The sequence below is a fragment of the Nilaparvata lugens genome, chromosome 4, assembly GCF_014356525.2.
Source record: "Nilaparvata lugens isolate BPH chromosome 4, ASM1435652v1, whole genome shotgun sequence".
NCBI classification, from domain to species: domain Eukaryota; kingdom Metazoa; phylum Arthropoda; class Insecta; order Hemiptera; family Delphacidae; genus Nilaparvata; species Nilaparvata lugens.
In genome coordinates this window covers 21,130,427-21,145,199 of record NC_052507.1, presented here as the reverse complement: position 1 = coordinate 21,145,199, position 14,773 = coordinate 21,130,427, and the positions used below count along the sequence as shown (strand labels likewise).

The window sequence follows — 14,773 nt, the reverse complement described above, 5'->3', positions numbered from 1 at the left end:
TATTTTCATTAGTCTACAATCTAGAATATATAGCTGTATTTCAATACTACACTTTATTGTACTTATTCTTTCGCCAAATCATGGAATATTACGATTCCTGAATAATTGTATTTTTTATAATTAATTTTCAAATTATTCAGACTTCAAATTGATGCTTCATATTAACTAATCTTCACAATGGTACTCATTCAAGTATGTTATCATCTAATCATAAAATGATTTATTTATTTATACAACATGACAATTTGCACTGAGTGTAATAAGACCCACAGTGGTACAAAATAAAATAGCACTGTACATTAATAAACTATAAGCATTATTCTTCAATGGTGAGAATATAAAAATGCACCATTTACAATTTCAGACTCAATTTTTGGTTCATCTTTTTTTCATAACAACTGGATTCCATGGAATCCATGTAATTATAGGTACAATTATGTAAAACTAAAAGTATAATAGATGAGCACAGTAATTAATACAGATTACTTCAAAAACAAGATAGAAATAGAAAAATGAGAAGGAAAAAAAAGAAAAAAGTCATGCAGTTCATGATTGAGACGATGAACTCAAAATTGTATTTTTTTCGAAACTATCTATTCTTAATTTTTTGTATGTAATAAAGTGAAGTCTCTACTATAATTTTTGAGATAGAAATTGTCTGTAGATGTGTATTCAGGAGTGTTATGAATGTGGCAGTAATTTCTATGTTGATGTGTGAAAGGTTGAACCACAGATAAGGGAATATAAGTTAGTATTTGTTTCTCTATGGTTGAATGTACTCTCCTTGGCTGGACACTCTTTCGTTGACGGTTGTCGCATCACATTTCACTTTAGTGTTCAAATACTTTCCGCCACTTTTTACTTTCCTACTTTCTGGAACTTTATCACGTTTTCAGTTAAACACCATTCTGCTACTCAGATAATCTGCTACTTTTCCATTAGTTTTCATTGTCGTTTTTTGTGACAAAGTGGAAAACAGCTAGTATTTGTTTCTAAATATAAAGAGTATTATGAAATTAATTTTCATTGTTGGGTTGCAGACAAGAGGCTTGAAAGTTTTTTCCATTAAGAAGTCGACGAAAAGTTTTAGCTTCAACAAAGTTGGGTGGTACAAGGCGATTGAGGACTGAAAAGTTGGGAGTCAGTTTTTCAAACGTTTTTTCCTCTTGAGTTAAAAATGCCGTTTGCATGTAACATCAATTAAAGGGCAAATCACCACACTTTAAAACCCCAACATTTTAATAGTTATTGTACATTATTGTGATCAAATATAACCTTACTTTATCATAAGATCACTTTGAGTTCTAAACCGTGTTTAGTAGAGTTCTACAGCCTACCATCTCAGTTTTTTGCTTTTATTGTAAGAGGAATTCTGAATTAATGATGAAGATTTTTATTTTGAATATTAATCAGAGTTTTGATTTCTCTTGATTGTAGTTTCTTTTTTTCATTAATATTGTGGTATGTTAGGCTTTTTGAGTTGATAAATTTACTTTTTTGTAATAAATTTACTGGAATGATGCACAGTAATCAAATGCATGATTTTTAAATTTAAATACTGTGTGTAGTAATTCAGTTTCATAGCCCAGGAAAAGTTTCCAGAGCTCACTGAAATAGAGATATTGATTTGGAACTTTTAAATTTAGAACACCTCATATCAATTACTGCTCGTTCAATTTTATGCAGAAATCTTTTGATTTTTTTCATTCCCAGAACGTCCAAATTTTGTTGATGCCTTTGAAATTGAACGTGTTTTAATGAGCAGCTATAAAGGTGCTTCTGAGAAAAGTGCTTAACCTCTGGCAGGTCTTTGGGTTGCAGCCAAATCGCCTGATGAAAGGCCTTTCTGGCGCCAAAATAAAAGAAAAATAAATAATTCGCTTTTGCGCATACAGACAACTGGGCTTGGAATAAGGGCAGCTGGCAATGGAGGATGGAGCCTTTCACTATAGAAAGAATTCTTTCTATAGTCAAAGATGGAGCTCATCTTGACAGGATGTGCTGATAAACAGCAACTGTTGGATTTCTGCGAATTATCTGCACGCGTTCACCTGAGCTGATCCTATCTTTGAGAATATTTCATAAGATAATGTACTTCAGGTTCAAGCACTGTATACTTCTCAGATGAATTTCTTGTCTTGAAGTAAGACGAAAAAGATTACAAAGAGCTTACTTTTATTTTTGAGTGAATTCATTATGAGAAGTTGAAAGCAGAAAGGACTTAAAGTGAAGAAAAAGTCATGTCCTCATTTAGCATAATCAACTACATCAAGTATGGGCTCTGAGAATGGATTTTTATTCAAAACATGTTTTTTGGATTCTACTACATTTTCATTTATTTATATAGACTATTAGTTCATTGAATTCTCGGGTATCAAATATTATATTGAGAGCACTTCCACCATAGATAGCATTTTCTCATTTGTTGCTTGAATATCCTCATAAATTTAATTCAATTGATCAATATCAACTATCTTCTGATTTCGTTTTTTCGTCCCTATTCTATTTATCCTGTTTATTCAATGATTCAACCGTAATGGAGTAATGGAGTCGGTCAATTTCCTCACAGAAAACACTAAACATGTAGAAGACACATTATAAGAAATTTATGAAACTAACTATTGTATGTACTTGTGAACTATCCAATATGTTATGTAATTGATGTAGTAGTTTTAGTTTTCTGTGAAATAAACATCCATTTATTTATTCAGAATTACATAACTTCTTGAAGAATACCACAGAGTCCAAAACGGTTCCAATTCTAATCTGTGCAAAAATCCAAATGTAGCTAGGTTATGTGTCTCTTATTGAGATGAAGTTAAATTCATCTTTCAATGGTTAGTGTCTTTAGTCTGTACAGTACTATATTTTATTTTGAACTCTGCAAATCAATCAATATAATATTACTCTTGACTTAATATCACTTGATTTTTGAAGATTGTAAAAATGCTTCTAATATAATAATCTTCTTTACTACTCCATGGAAATGAATAAATACATCACTATTCATTAGTCAATTATTGGAATATACCATGTCCTGGTCTATTTGGGAATAAAATACTGTTCGTGTTTTATTATCATTTATTTATCAGGTAATATTGATATATGCGTGTACCGTTTAGGACTGTTTTTAATTTTTCTTCAGACATGCTTTCCTTTTTACTCTCCTTTTTTTATTCATCCTGGAAGCTGTCAGCTGTTGATGCTGGAAGGAAAGTCGAAATGGTGGGCGATAGGTGACGGGTTTAGATGGGGGGGAGGTAACCTCCAGAAAAGACTTTGAATAGAAACAAGCAGGTAACGGGATTCCTTTTTGTACTTCTTGTTTTATGCTTCATGTTTCTCCTCATCTTTGCTCCGTCTTTGTGTACTGTAGAGATTTTAAAGTGGATGATGACGATGGTGATAATGTTAGTGGTGATTTTCAAACAAAGTGATGGATGATAAAGGAAAATGGTCTGTAACAAATAAGAAAAAAGGAACAAGTACAGAGGACTTGATGAATCTCTTCTACACCGCTGTGCAATTAACTGTTCCTATTCATGTGCTTTGTTCTTTCTATTTTGGTCCTCTATTACAAGATGTTGGGTCTCTTTCTATTCTCTGTCATTCATTTTTGTTTTAGTTCTCTCCATTTTCTATTCTAACGAAAAGTATGATGCCAGATATCAGAAGGTCTGGTTGAAATTAGATAGCTTCATAATGAGATCTAGCTTCAGCTCCAGTTATTCAGTTCAAGTTTTTCCATTTTTTATATCTTGAATTTATATTTGGTAGAAATGAATTTTTCTCAGTAAAATCATTCAGCGAATATTTCCCTGTTCCCTTTATTATAAACTTTTCGATTCGAATTTCTATTACATATTATATGTTTACGTATTGTGAGTGATGCCCACATTGGCCGGGGGGGGGGGTAATGGGTATTGGGAAGAGTTGATGAGAGACGAATACTCCTACAGGTTTCGAATCAATAATCTATATAGGTAGGGTTCAAGCTAGTCCAGACAAATATAACAATGTTGTTATAATTGTTATATTAATTATAACTGATGAAATCGAGTACTTAATAAATATTTGTAGTAGACTGATGAGATGATATAGTTAGTTATTCGGTACGGTGTTGGGCGGAGTTAGAAGAGAGCCACCTGCACATGCCTGACTGCTAATTATAAAATAATATCAATTTTATAAATATATTATTGTATTTCTAATTATAAAGTACGGTATGCCTGCTGGTTGAGTCAAATAGTTGAATCATCAAATGTTATTGCTACGCATAGTAGCGTCTTGGTGGGGTGAATCGACCCAGGAATCTTCTTTCGTACAATGTACGACTGTACTATGTACATGTATCCGACTTTAGAAATCAGATCTTAGTATTTTTGGAGCCTCATAACCATAATTATGTCTCAGTGCCAAGTTAACTGCATTTAAATGTCATTAATCTATTGATTCTGGTGTGATAGAAGAAATGCATTGCTCATGCAAGGCTTGGCTCATTGAAGTTGAATTTTCTTAAGTTTTTGAGCCTGATATTGAAATTTCGGGTTTGTTCAATTTAAATTAGATGAGTTAAATGATCACCAAAAGATGATGAAACCACTATAATATAGATTTGATGAAATTTCCAATTTGTATTTCAATGTAGTATTATCAACAATATTCAGTAATGCTAAAAAAATTAGTATTTGCCGAATTGATCAATCATACATTTCATTTAGTGAATGAATCTGTTGAACAAAAAAAATTTATTAGCCTATTATTATAGGTTACTTGGCTCATTAAATCTTAACAATATTCCATCGTCTGAGCTGTAAAAATCTTTCAATTTGAGAAGAAAAAACATAGTTATTTCTCAAATGAAATTTGGCAGGTTTCCATATGTCGGGTCGGGAATGACGCAAAGCTCATTACTGAATTGTTGCAAAGTGGCCTGACGTTCTTTTCGTTTGTGTTGCTTCTTATTGTTGAAGGGGGAGGGGGGAATGAGCAGGCGTGGGACCATTTACTTCTGTTGTCATCTGTTGTGGGCGCAGGCGCACTGGTTTAAATTGAGAACTTCCGTGTTTTGTGTATCTTCTCTTATTTCTTTTTGCTTCTTTTTCTCTTCTTTTCTTCTTGTTCGCTGGCTGTCTGCCAAACACGAAGCACGAACCAGCTAGCCGGTCTGTCTCCTCTTCTTCATCATCCACCTCCTCCTCCTTTTACTCCTCTACATCATCATCATCCTCCTCCCTCTCCTCCTGCCGCATGCTGTTTGAGTTTGGAATTTTGGGACCGTTTGTTGGCTCTGATTCACTAAATTCGTCTCTGTCTCGTGTTGGCTGTGGCGTAAACGATTTGAATTCATTTCACCAGTTTCATCCAAATAACTATTATATTAGATGTTGTTGAACCTGATATTTCTTACTACTGTCCTATCCTTCTACGAAACCCTTCCACAATAATTTATTTTTTGTGGTTAGAGTTACTCTGCATTCATCAGCAATGTAAATTCATCCCTACAGAAATGTAAATGTTTCTAAGCAAACAAATGGTCACCTTCCCATTCCAGATAGGACTCAAATATAATGGTGAAGCTTTTCTGACATCAGGAGAAACCAGCCAGACATCCTTGGCCTTCCAAAGAAAAGCGTTTCCTTCAGATCCTCTTTATTTCTGACATTCCTCTTAGTGTATGATATTCCTCTTTATTTCTGACATTCCTCTTAGTGTATGACATTCCTCTTAAGTAAGTGTATTTTTTATAAATGAAATTTCTGCACTACATAATAAGAGATGCCAATGGTAAATAGTGATTGAAAATGCTAACTGTAGCTATGGTTGGATTGGAAAAATGAACCCAAATTTAGTTATTAACAGTTATGTTTATTCCTTGGTTATTCAAGAAGGATCTGTATTTTTTTTCGAGAATCGAGACCTACAAAGGATTAACTAAAAAGTTTGCAAGTAATTGCAGTAATCACAGACCATCAAGAAAAATGGTTAAAAATTTATCAATCGTTCAAAAGTCCGGAAATATTTGTTAAAGTACCAGACTTTAAAAAAATTGTAGACTATTGATTGCTTGTTTCTCTAGATTTGACCTTTAGACTCTAGTATTGGTGAACATTGCATTTTTGATGATTCAGGCAAATCGCAATGTTCAGATTGCATGTCTTGTCTGACTACTACTGTACTTGAACTTTCAAATTTTCTGATAACATAAATTCACTGTCACACACTGTTTTCTACAGTTTTGAAAAAGCGATTAATGTTTGAAATGAGGGCAAAAACTAAATACTTCATTCACGTTGCCATTACTAATGTTTGTGTGTTACGTAACAAAACAAGCAGCTGTAATTTGAGAACGAATTTTCTTGTGCACGTTGAACTAATGCACTGCTGCACTAATTACTAGGCCTACTGTTGGAAGCGGAGTTCAACTGACATCCAATCCACAAGAAACGAAACCGTAAATTTCTATTCACCACCAGTTTCGGTGCACTGTGCTCTCCTTCCATAATTGAGCCGGGGATTCCTGTCTAGTCTGGCTGAATCCTCCTTTTTCCTCTTCATATCCTTTTTCTCCCTTTGTTTCTTATCTCGAACAACGACCGTCATGATGCCGCTTCACGTTTCCAGTCGAGAAAAGTGGGGGTTTTACGAAGTTCCTATTTTCTGTCTCTGTTGCACTCAGTGGAGGTGGAGCAAGTACTTGTAGAGGAGATGATAGTGATGAAGATGATGATGATGCTGATGATGGCGTTTTTGGTCTCGTTTCAAAGCCCTTCAGTCTAGTACGATGCTGTCCTCTCTCCTATCTTTCCATCGCCTTCTAAATTTCCTCCGTTTCCCTCATCTCACATCTTATGAGCATGCTGCTGTGAGTTCATCCTCCCGTTCCAATCCACCTTCTCCTCTTCCTTTCTGCTTCTACTCCTCCTCCACCTCATACTCTTCTTCTTTTTCTTTCCTCTTTCCCTCCTCATCCAGGCTCGCTATCTACCCGAAATGTTCCAGTTACCACCCTTCTCCCTTCATTCACCAGTTTCCTTTCTTGTCTGCACCCATTTCAAGGCTGCTCATTCCCCCATCCTCCCACCGCCTCACTCCTGTCAGCGTAATTCGCATGCCAAGGCGCAACTTCCCATTGCTGTCTCTCTTTTGTTCCTGTTTTTCTTCTTTCCGAGGAGTCTTCTTTCCGTGCACTGACCTTGAAGAATGGAAACGACCCGGGAAAAAGGAGCAAAGCAAACTGTGCAAGATTGTTCCAGGACGAAAAGGTGAGGAGGAGGAGGAAGAGGGCAACTGATCTTCGCAAGCTATTCGGCACTGAAGCCGCCGCTTTACAGCCTTCGCCCATCACAGACCATTCAGGAAATCTTTTATTCCCATCTCTTTACTATGGTATTTACCTTGTCAGGCCTACTTACCTCGGCTTGAATTATTTTAGCTCAGTTTTCTCTTTCTACCTTATCTGTTTATCTTGGAAATTTGTTCTGGCAGATATTGCATCATGAACTACAGGACTGGAATAGGATGGGCTTTATTAAATCACTAGGAAATTTCAAATTCTGTACCTGGAACTTGGTACAGATTGGTTCATGGAATTTGATTACCTACAAAGCTATGTCCCATCTCAGCATGGTGGGAGGTGTGTCTACTGTTCTGCTCTGCTCTGTTCGCTGCTATTTGTGTAAGCTTATGATGTTATTATTTAGTGATGTATCCAAGATTAGTGGTCGAGAATCAATGTAAATATTTCATCGATTATATCTTTTTTCAAATTTTAAACTGATTCTACTTTTATTTTCTTTTATTCCAAAATAACCAATAGTTATGCTAGATTTTCCTCAATTCCCAGCTTTATGAATAACATTCATTATTACGGTATCCTAAAAATAACATTTGATTATTTATTTGTCTTCGATAATAATTGTTGATTTATTTGAACGGTTTGATAGAATGTAAAAGTTGATAATGTACTGAAAGTGATAAAATTACATTATAACCACATAAGATACCTATGACTGTTTTTCCTAAACTATATTCATAGGGTACAACTGTCTTTGGAAATACCTTCAGTTACAGACTGACTCATCAAATAGGAATTATCCAAACTGTGATACAAAAAACGGTTATGCAGTTATACAGACTGTAACATTCAACAACATGGATTTCAATTGTTTTAATTGGCAAGGGGTGTTTATTGAGTGGTGCAAGCCGGGGCTAGCTGATAGAGTGCTTAATTTTGGCCGGCTCTGATCTTCTACCAGAAACCATTACTCTCCGCTGAACAGCTATTCGACAGGCAGATTTATTACCGCGCTACGTTTCAATGGAATTGGGTTTCCTCATCACAATGCCCGTGATTTATGAAATGGATTGTGCGCTATGATTTGTTCATTCATACAGGCTCGCGTTACTCCATAACCCTGGTCATCATTACAGTCTTTATATTTTCAAGTATGCTTCACTCACGTTAAGATTTCTGTTTGCAAATATGTGAATTAGTGTGCTGTGAAAGTATTGCTCTTATTATGATAAAATTTAACTACAGGAAAGATATAGACTCACAACAATAGAAACAAATATTTTACATTCAACCAATAATTACACTATTGGCATGATATACTTCAATGTAATCCAATCATGTAGTTTCATGCATAAAGCTTACTACTCACGAGTATTTCATATTATTATGAAAGTAAAAAAAAGTAATAGCATTTAATGTGAATTGAATCGAATAAAATATATATATTCACCCAGGGAGATCAAATATTTCAATTCCAATTCCTCTATTAGCTAGTTGTAATCCAATACAATCCAATCGAACGATTCAATTGATACAGTGATTTCTCTCAGTAATTGAACAAGTACTATTTGATTTACTGTCGCTGAATAAGAATATTGAAATTCAGTAGCCTACAACAAGAGAGCTTGCAATTTAATTAAGGTCCTTATATTAAGCCTCATAGTGATAAAATCTGTGTACTTGTCTCAATAACTTCTACTTCTAAAATATAATTTTCAGGTAATAATAATAATAATAATATTAATATCGAGTGACCTGGCTGGCTCAGGTCTGGTGTCAGAGTTTTCAAGTCGCAACTGATCCATTTCAGGGCCTCTGACATGACCTAACGACTGCTTTTCAGGCAGCCGGGACCGACGGCTTAACGTGTCCATCCGAAACACGGGATCAGTTACAGTTAAAGAAAAATTGTTATAATCTTTTGAATATTGTATTTATTTTATTGTTGAAAGTTATGAAATATTTAGAAAGTCTGGATGCTTTTGACCAGCTTGCAGTACGCTCTGAGCAATCAATCCAAATTTATAACTTTGGAGGATTCAATGTTTTTTATGAAATTTTATTTATGTAATTGCACTCCATTTTTATCAATAAAGTTTCCAATATCAATAATAATAGAGATGTTGTTGATGGTTGTTGCAGGCGCGGAATAGGGGAGGGGTGTCGGGGCACCAGCAGACCGAGGTGCGCAAACTCCGCAGGAATCACATTGTGCAGACCACACCATCACCCAACAACAATAAAGGTCAGCTCACATCAAACAAATGCTAAACAATATTAACGAAATAATGTATCGCTTCAATGATTAACCATAAAATTGTGTAATATTGCTGTTTATATTATTACTACTTTTTATTAATATTCAAAAATTTATAGAGTTGCATCAGAAATATTCGATACTATATAAATCTATATTATTCTTTATTAATCACATTTTAGGGATGAAAATAGTTATTTGTTATTTTTTTAAAGATCAAATCACACGTACACCATAAACAATCTTTGCGAGCCACTTAGGGCATAAAAAATTTTTCAAATGGATTCATTTTGTTGGGTTGTAAAGTGTCTTGTTCCAGAGATTATGGAGAACAATAGGATTAAACAATATATATCAAGAGTAATCTTAACAATAATAATACAGTGAAGAGTTGCGTAGGAGAGAATTTTAATAGCTGAGATCAATATAGATATGTCTCTATTTGAGAAAAGATTCGTTGGTCTACTAAGTTCTCAATACAGTCACACTCATCCATTTATTTATTACAAAAACACATATAATAATAATCAAGTTAATGATATCTCGTTTCTCTCAATTGAATAAATGAGAAAGAATGATAATGACATATTGATAATTGTGAATGAATATTGAGATGATGTTTGAAGTGTATGAGAAAGTAAATTCGAGTGAAAGGAGGAAGGAGAGCACTGTAAGGAAATTGAATTCAAAACTAGGCAAGTGAAGTTGGATTGGAAAGGGCAAGTTTGAAGCAATTTGTGATCAATATTGTATCTTGATTGGATATCGCATCGGCTGCGTTGTGTAAATTTTGTGGCACTGTAACTTGGAAGCTCACTTCCTCAACTTATGCTAACAAACGTCCTTTGTGCAGGAAGTACTTAGTTCCAAACTCAACATTGATCCAACAAATTTACTGATGGAATGATATCATCTTGGATAAGTTTCAATACATTTTATTATAGTTTCCCGAAGTGAAAAGTAGAAGTGGGTTCGGATAATGATGAATGAATCGATTAATGTTGAAGATGATGATGGGTTCATTGAATGAATTATTAGTCGTAATAAGAAGTTACAACTATTCTACCCTTAATAACAATATCATCTATATTATTGCTGCGAGTGATGCCCACAAGAGCTCAAGACAGGTGCTTGGTAATGAGAAGAATGGTGATGAGAAATGAGGAATAGAATTATATTCCACGGATATCGCCTGTAATCATTGATTCACAGCAAATCAACTTTGCTTCAAACATAATAAGAATATCCCACAGCACAGTCGAGTTGACTACAAGTTACGAAAAGAATGGAAATCCATTTGAGAGAGATTTGATGAGTAATGAATTCTAGGCTTGACTCCGTTCAAAGAACTTTGATGTCCTGTGACATAAGAATAATACTTCCTCACACTATACATGGATAGGGGAAAGGAGATGGGGCCGCGCTACCTGAACACTGGGCTATTGTTCCCAAAAGGTTCATCCTGCAACTCTCGAATATCACACTCTATCACACTCTGAATCCGCTTCATTACCCTTATTAGTGGCCGGAGTGGCCCCGTCTGCTTTCTTGAAGGCAGTTTTAGCTGGTAGGGACTCATCTATTACTTTCCACCTTACCTGTTACTTGTGTTCTCACTTTATTATTGAATCAGTGTTCAAGTACTTGTTATTCAATTATTTCTAATGGTACATTTTGATGACACTCAACTTGCTCACAAGCTGTATACATACCAACTTGAGTTAAATACAATTTCTTGGTTACACACTACGTGCGCTATTCATCACCTGATGATATTTATTTGTAAGAATATATTTATCAAATAATTCAATATAATGTATAGTATGATAATTGTAGCATCAGCTTATGGAAAGCGTACGGCGTGTGTTCATGGCACAAGTCTTCTTAAAAAATCTTTATAAAATAATACGTTCCTAGTTTGACTAAATTTGTACTTATAATCGAGAGTAATGTGTGTGTTTATCCAATCAATGTAGGCTACCACTGGTTTACAGCTGAAAATGGCTCTAAGTAATCAGACTGGGCCACCAATTTATTCCTCGGAGTGGAATCCTTAACAATAGACCACGAAAATGTCGAAACTCATTAACAATAGGCGACCACTGAAGGGTCACTAGAACTTCTACCTGTTCATCCATTGCTTTCGGCGGCCCGGTCTCCTTTCTCTTACCTCATGGATAGTATTTTATATACATGGACAAGCTATGTGAAGAATCATTAGTCTAGTTTTAAATAAAGGGGTAATAAATTTATTCATTTTTTGCTAGTGTGTGGAACACCTTTTTCCTATATTCTTCTGATTATTTCCATGAAAAACTTCGTTTTTTCTTATTTTTTTTTTCGATTGACTGATATTTTGCATGATTATCACTCCATGCATTTCGGGTTGCTTCAATTCGCTTTTCTACATCTAGTTTATCAATTAGGATACATGAACAAAAGCGTTTGGTGGCAGGCAGCTTGGCATTGGATCAATATTGGTCGTTCAATACACATCCATAACAAGCCGAATTTTGGTCAACATTATGATGGCAACTGGGAAGGTTAAACGTGTGCAGATTGGCTGTGGATTTTGGATGTGGTGTGGGCATGTAGGCAATCAGCCCCCCAGGGGGCAAGCCCCATGCTCCAACAGCCGTGGGCGATGTGCTCCGCTCGTGTCTCATCAAAACCTCTGTCAATTGCTCACCCGCATGTGAGCTGCATTCTAGAATAACATGCCAAAATCCAGTTCCCAAAAGCTTGGCAAATGTTAATTAAAGTAGGTTAACCTTCCCCTTCAAATTTCTACACATTGTTTTCATGTTTTTTGATGTAAAGCATTATCGATTTCAACAAAGTTTTGTTGATGATTATAATATTGTTTTCAACATACTATATAATATTACGAGAACTTTTCAAGCTTTTTCAGATACCTAAAGCCCCGCATACACACATCGATTTTTGTTCTTACATTATTTTGCCGTTCTTATAAATTCTATTAGATTAAACAGATGATTTCAAACAGATGATGTATGTCAAGTTCCGTTCAATCTGATTGAATTCATAAGAACGGCAAATTGTCGTATACTAACAAAAATCGATGTGTGTGTGTGTGTGCGGGGCTTTACTCGATAGAATGTGCTGAAAATCCTATACTATTAAACGAGCAATTTCTGTTTATATGTTTAGATATTTGTATTTCACCGGATCTCGAAAACGGCTCACGAAATTCAGAACATAGTAGGTTTATAATATAAAGATTCGATTGCACTAGGTCTCATCCCTGGGAAAACTCGCTGAAGGGCATCAGAAGGATAATTATTATTCATCCTTGGAAAAACAGCTGATAATAATTATTATTCGTCTGTTGGTGATGGAAGTGAGTGAGCGAGTTCATGTGTGTGGGACTGTGTCAAAATTATGACTCAGCTGTTGAACTTTTGTAATCATTCAATCAGGTACTTAGTGCCGGTTGCAAAAAGCCAGATTATTTTCAATCCTGATTAATTCCAGTAGATTCATCTTTTTGAAATGGTCTTCTCTGATTTGGTTCACGTGAAATTAATCAGGATTGAAATTTAACCGGCTTTTGTGCAACTGGGCCTTTGCGAGGGAAATTTTTGCTTTCCTCTGGGAATTAATATCAATTTACTGTGATTAGATAGAACATTTCTGTATGAAATATGAATGTTATTATATTTTTTTCTTTCGTAATACTTTTTTTTATGCTTTTGTACTCGAGAGCGAAGCTCGTTCCCCGATATTGTATGTATAAAATAGAATGAAATTCTTGAACTGTGTCATCACTTATAAATTTGGAAGAAAAATAAACAAGAACTACCTTATTATTTTATCACAGAAAAACCTATTATATTAAACGAGCAATTCCGGTATTTTTATATCTGGTTATTTATATCTGGTTATTAGGCTATTTATGTTCAACGGATAACGGATCTCGAAAACGACTCTAATGATTTTCACGAAATTTGGAACCTAGTAGGTTTATGATATAAAAATTCGATTGCACTAGGTCTCATCCCTGGTAAAACTCGCTGAAGGACATGAGAAGGATAATTCATCCTTAGAAAAACAGATGATAATTTCGTCGTCTGTCGATAACAGAAGATGCGTGTGCATATGTGGGAGATCAGCTGTGTAGCTTACCGTATCTCGCGAGCTCGCGAGAAATGTAGAAATTTTAATTGACTCAAATTTTAAAAAAATCTGATTTGTTGACATGAGATGGTATATATCATAATATTCAAAGTTAATCATTATTTTACAGTTCTAAGTGATTAGTGAGTGTTATTTTGTTATTCAATTTGGTATGTAAACAATCTTGATTAGAACTTTTACGTTTTCAAATATTTGGACTGAAAATTTTACCTGAATTCAAGTGTATGGAACATAACCTACTTTTTGGAATATTTATAGTGTATAAATCAAAATTCGGGGAAGAAACAGTTTTGGGCTGTGCCTGTTAGTCCTTCCCCAATAATTTTAAAGAATTGAGTTCTGTTTATCAATAAATAAATAACGAGCGAAGCTCGGTGCCCCGATATTAGAAATAATCAGAGAAATAGAAATAAATAATATTTACTTTATGATTTCTTATCTACCAATTTTATTACGTCAGTGTCATAAATAAAAATAATAAATAAAGAATGTGGAATGACGATCCACAAGTAAAGTACTCAAGTACAGTTTGAAATTTTTATCTGATATTATTACGATTGTTTCTAATTTGAAACTACATTTTGTAGATAATTTCTTTCTTTTTATTCAAAAGAGTAGTTTCAAATTAGAAACAATCGTAATAATATCAGATAAAAATTTCAAACTGTATTTGAGTACTTTACTTGTGGATCGTCATTCCACAATTCATTAATTAATTATGATTATTTTTCTATATGTATCACTTACCATTGTACGTGATCGGGAAATTATTCTTCTCCCGAATTTAGATAAGAGAACATGGTCCCAAATATACGGTTAGTGAAATAATGTGCAAGTGATTTGTTTCTTGCTGTATGTAGCCTACAATTAGCAAAGTTGAGAAATCATGAATTTTCGATGTAATAATAATCCGGTACTCATACTTGTAATTATCACAATATTTGGAGAGTGAAGCTATTAACAATCAATCCAAATAAATGCTATGTTTAATGTTATATGTTCCACTAATTTTTATTTACAGTCACAGCCCTTTTGTAATGTTCTTCAAACCTAGTTTGAGT

The 14,773-nt window shown here is 34.4% G+C and overlaps 1 protein-coding gene across 3 annotated transcripts in view; it reads left to right on the top strand.

The window, feature by feature from the left end:
* Positions 1-14,773, top strand: part of LOC111043754 (lysine-specific demethylase 3A-like) — a 307,135-nt gene that overhangs the window by 92,929 nt on the left and 199,433 nt on the right. For all 3 annotated transcript variants that reach the window (XM_039426923.1, XM_039426922.1, XM_039426925.1), the window contains one exon: positions 9,440-9,542. In XM_039426923.1, coding sequence (XP_039282857.1) covers positions 9,440-9,542 — 103 coding nt within the window. The remainder of the gene's footprint in view (positions 1-9,439; positions 9,543-14,773) is intronic.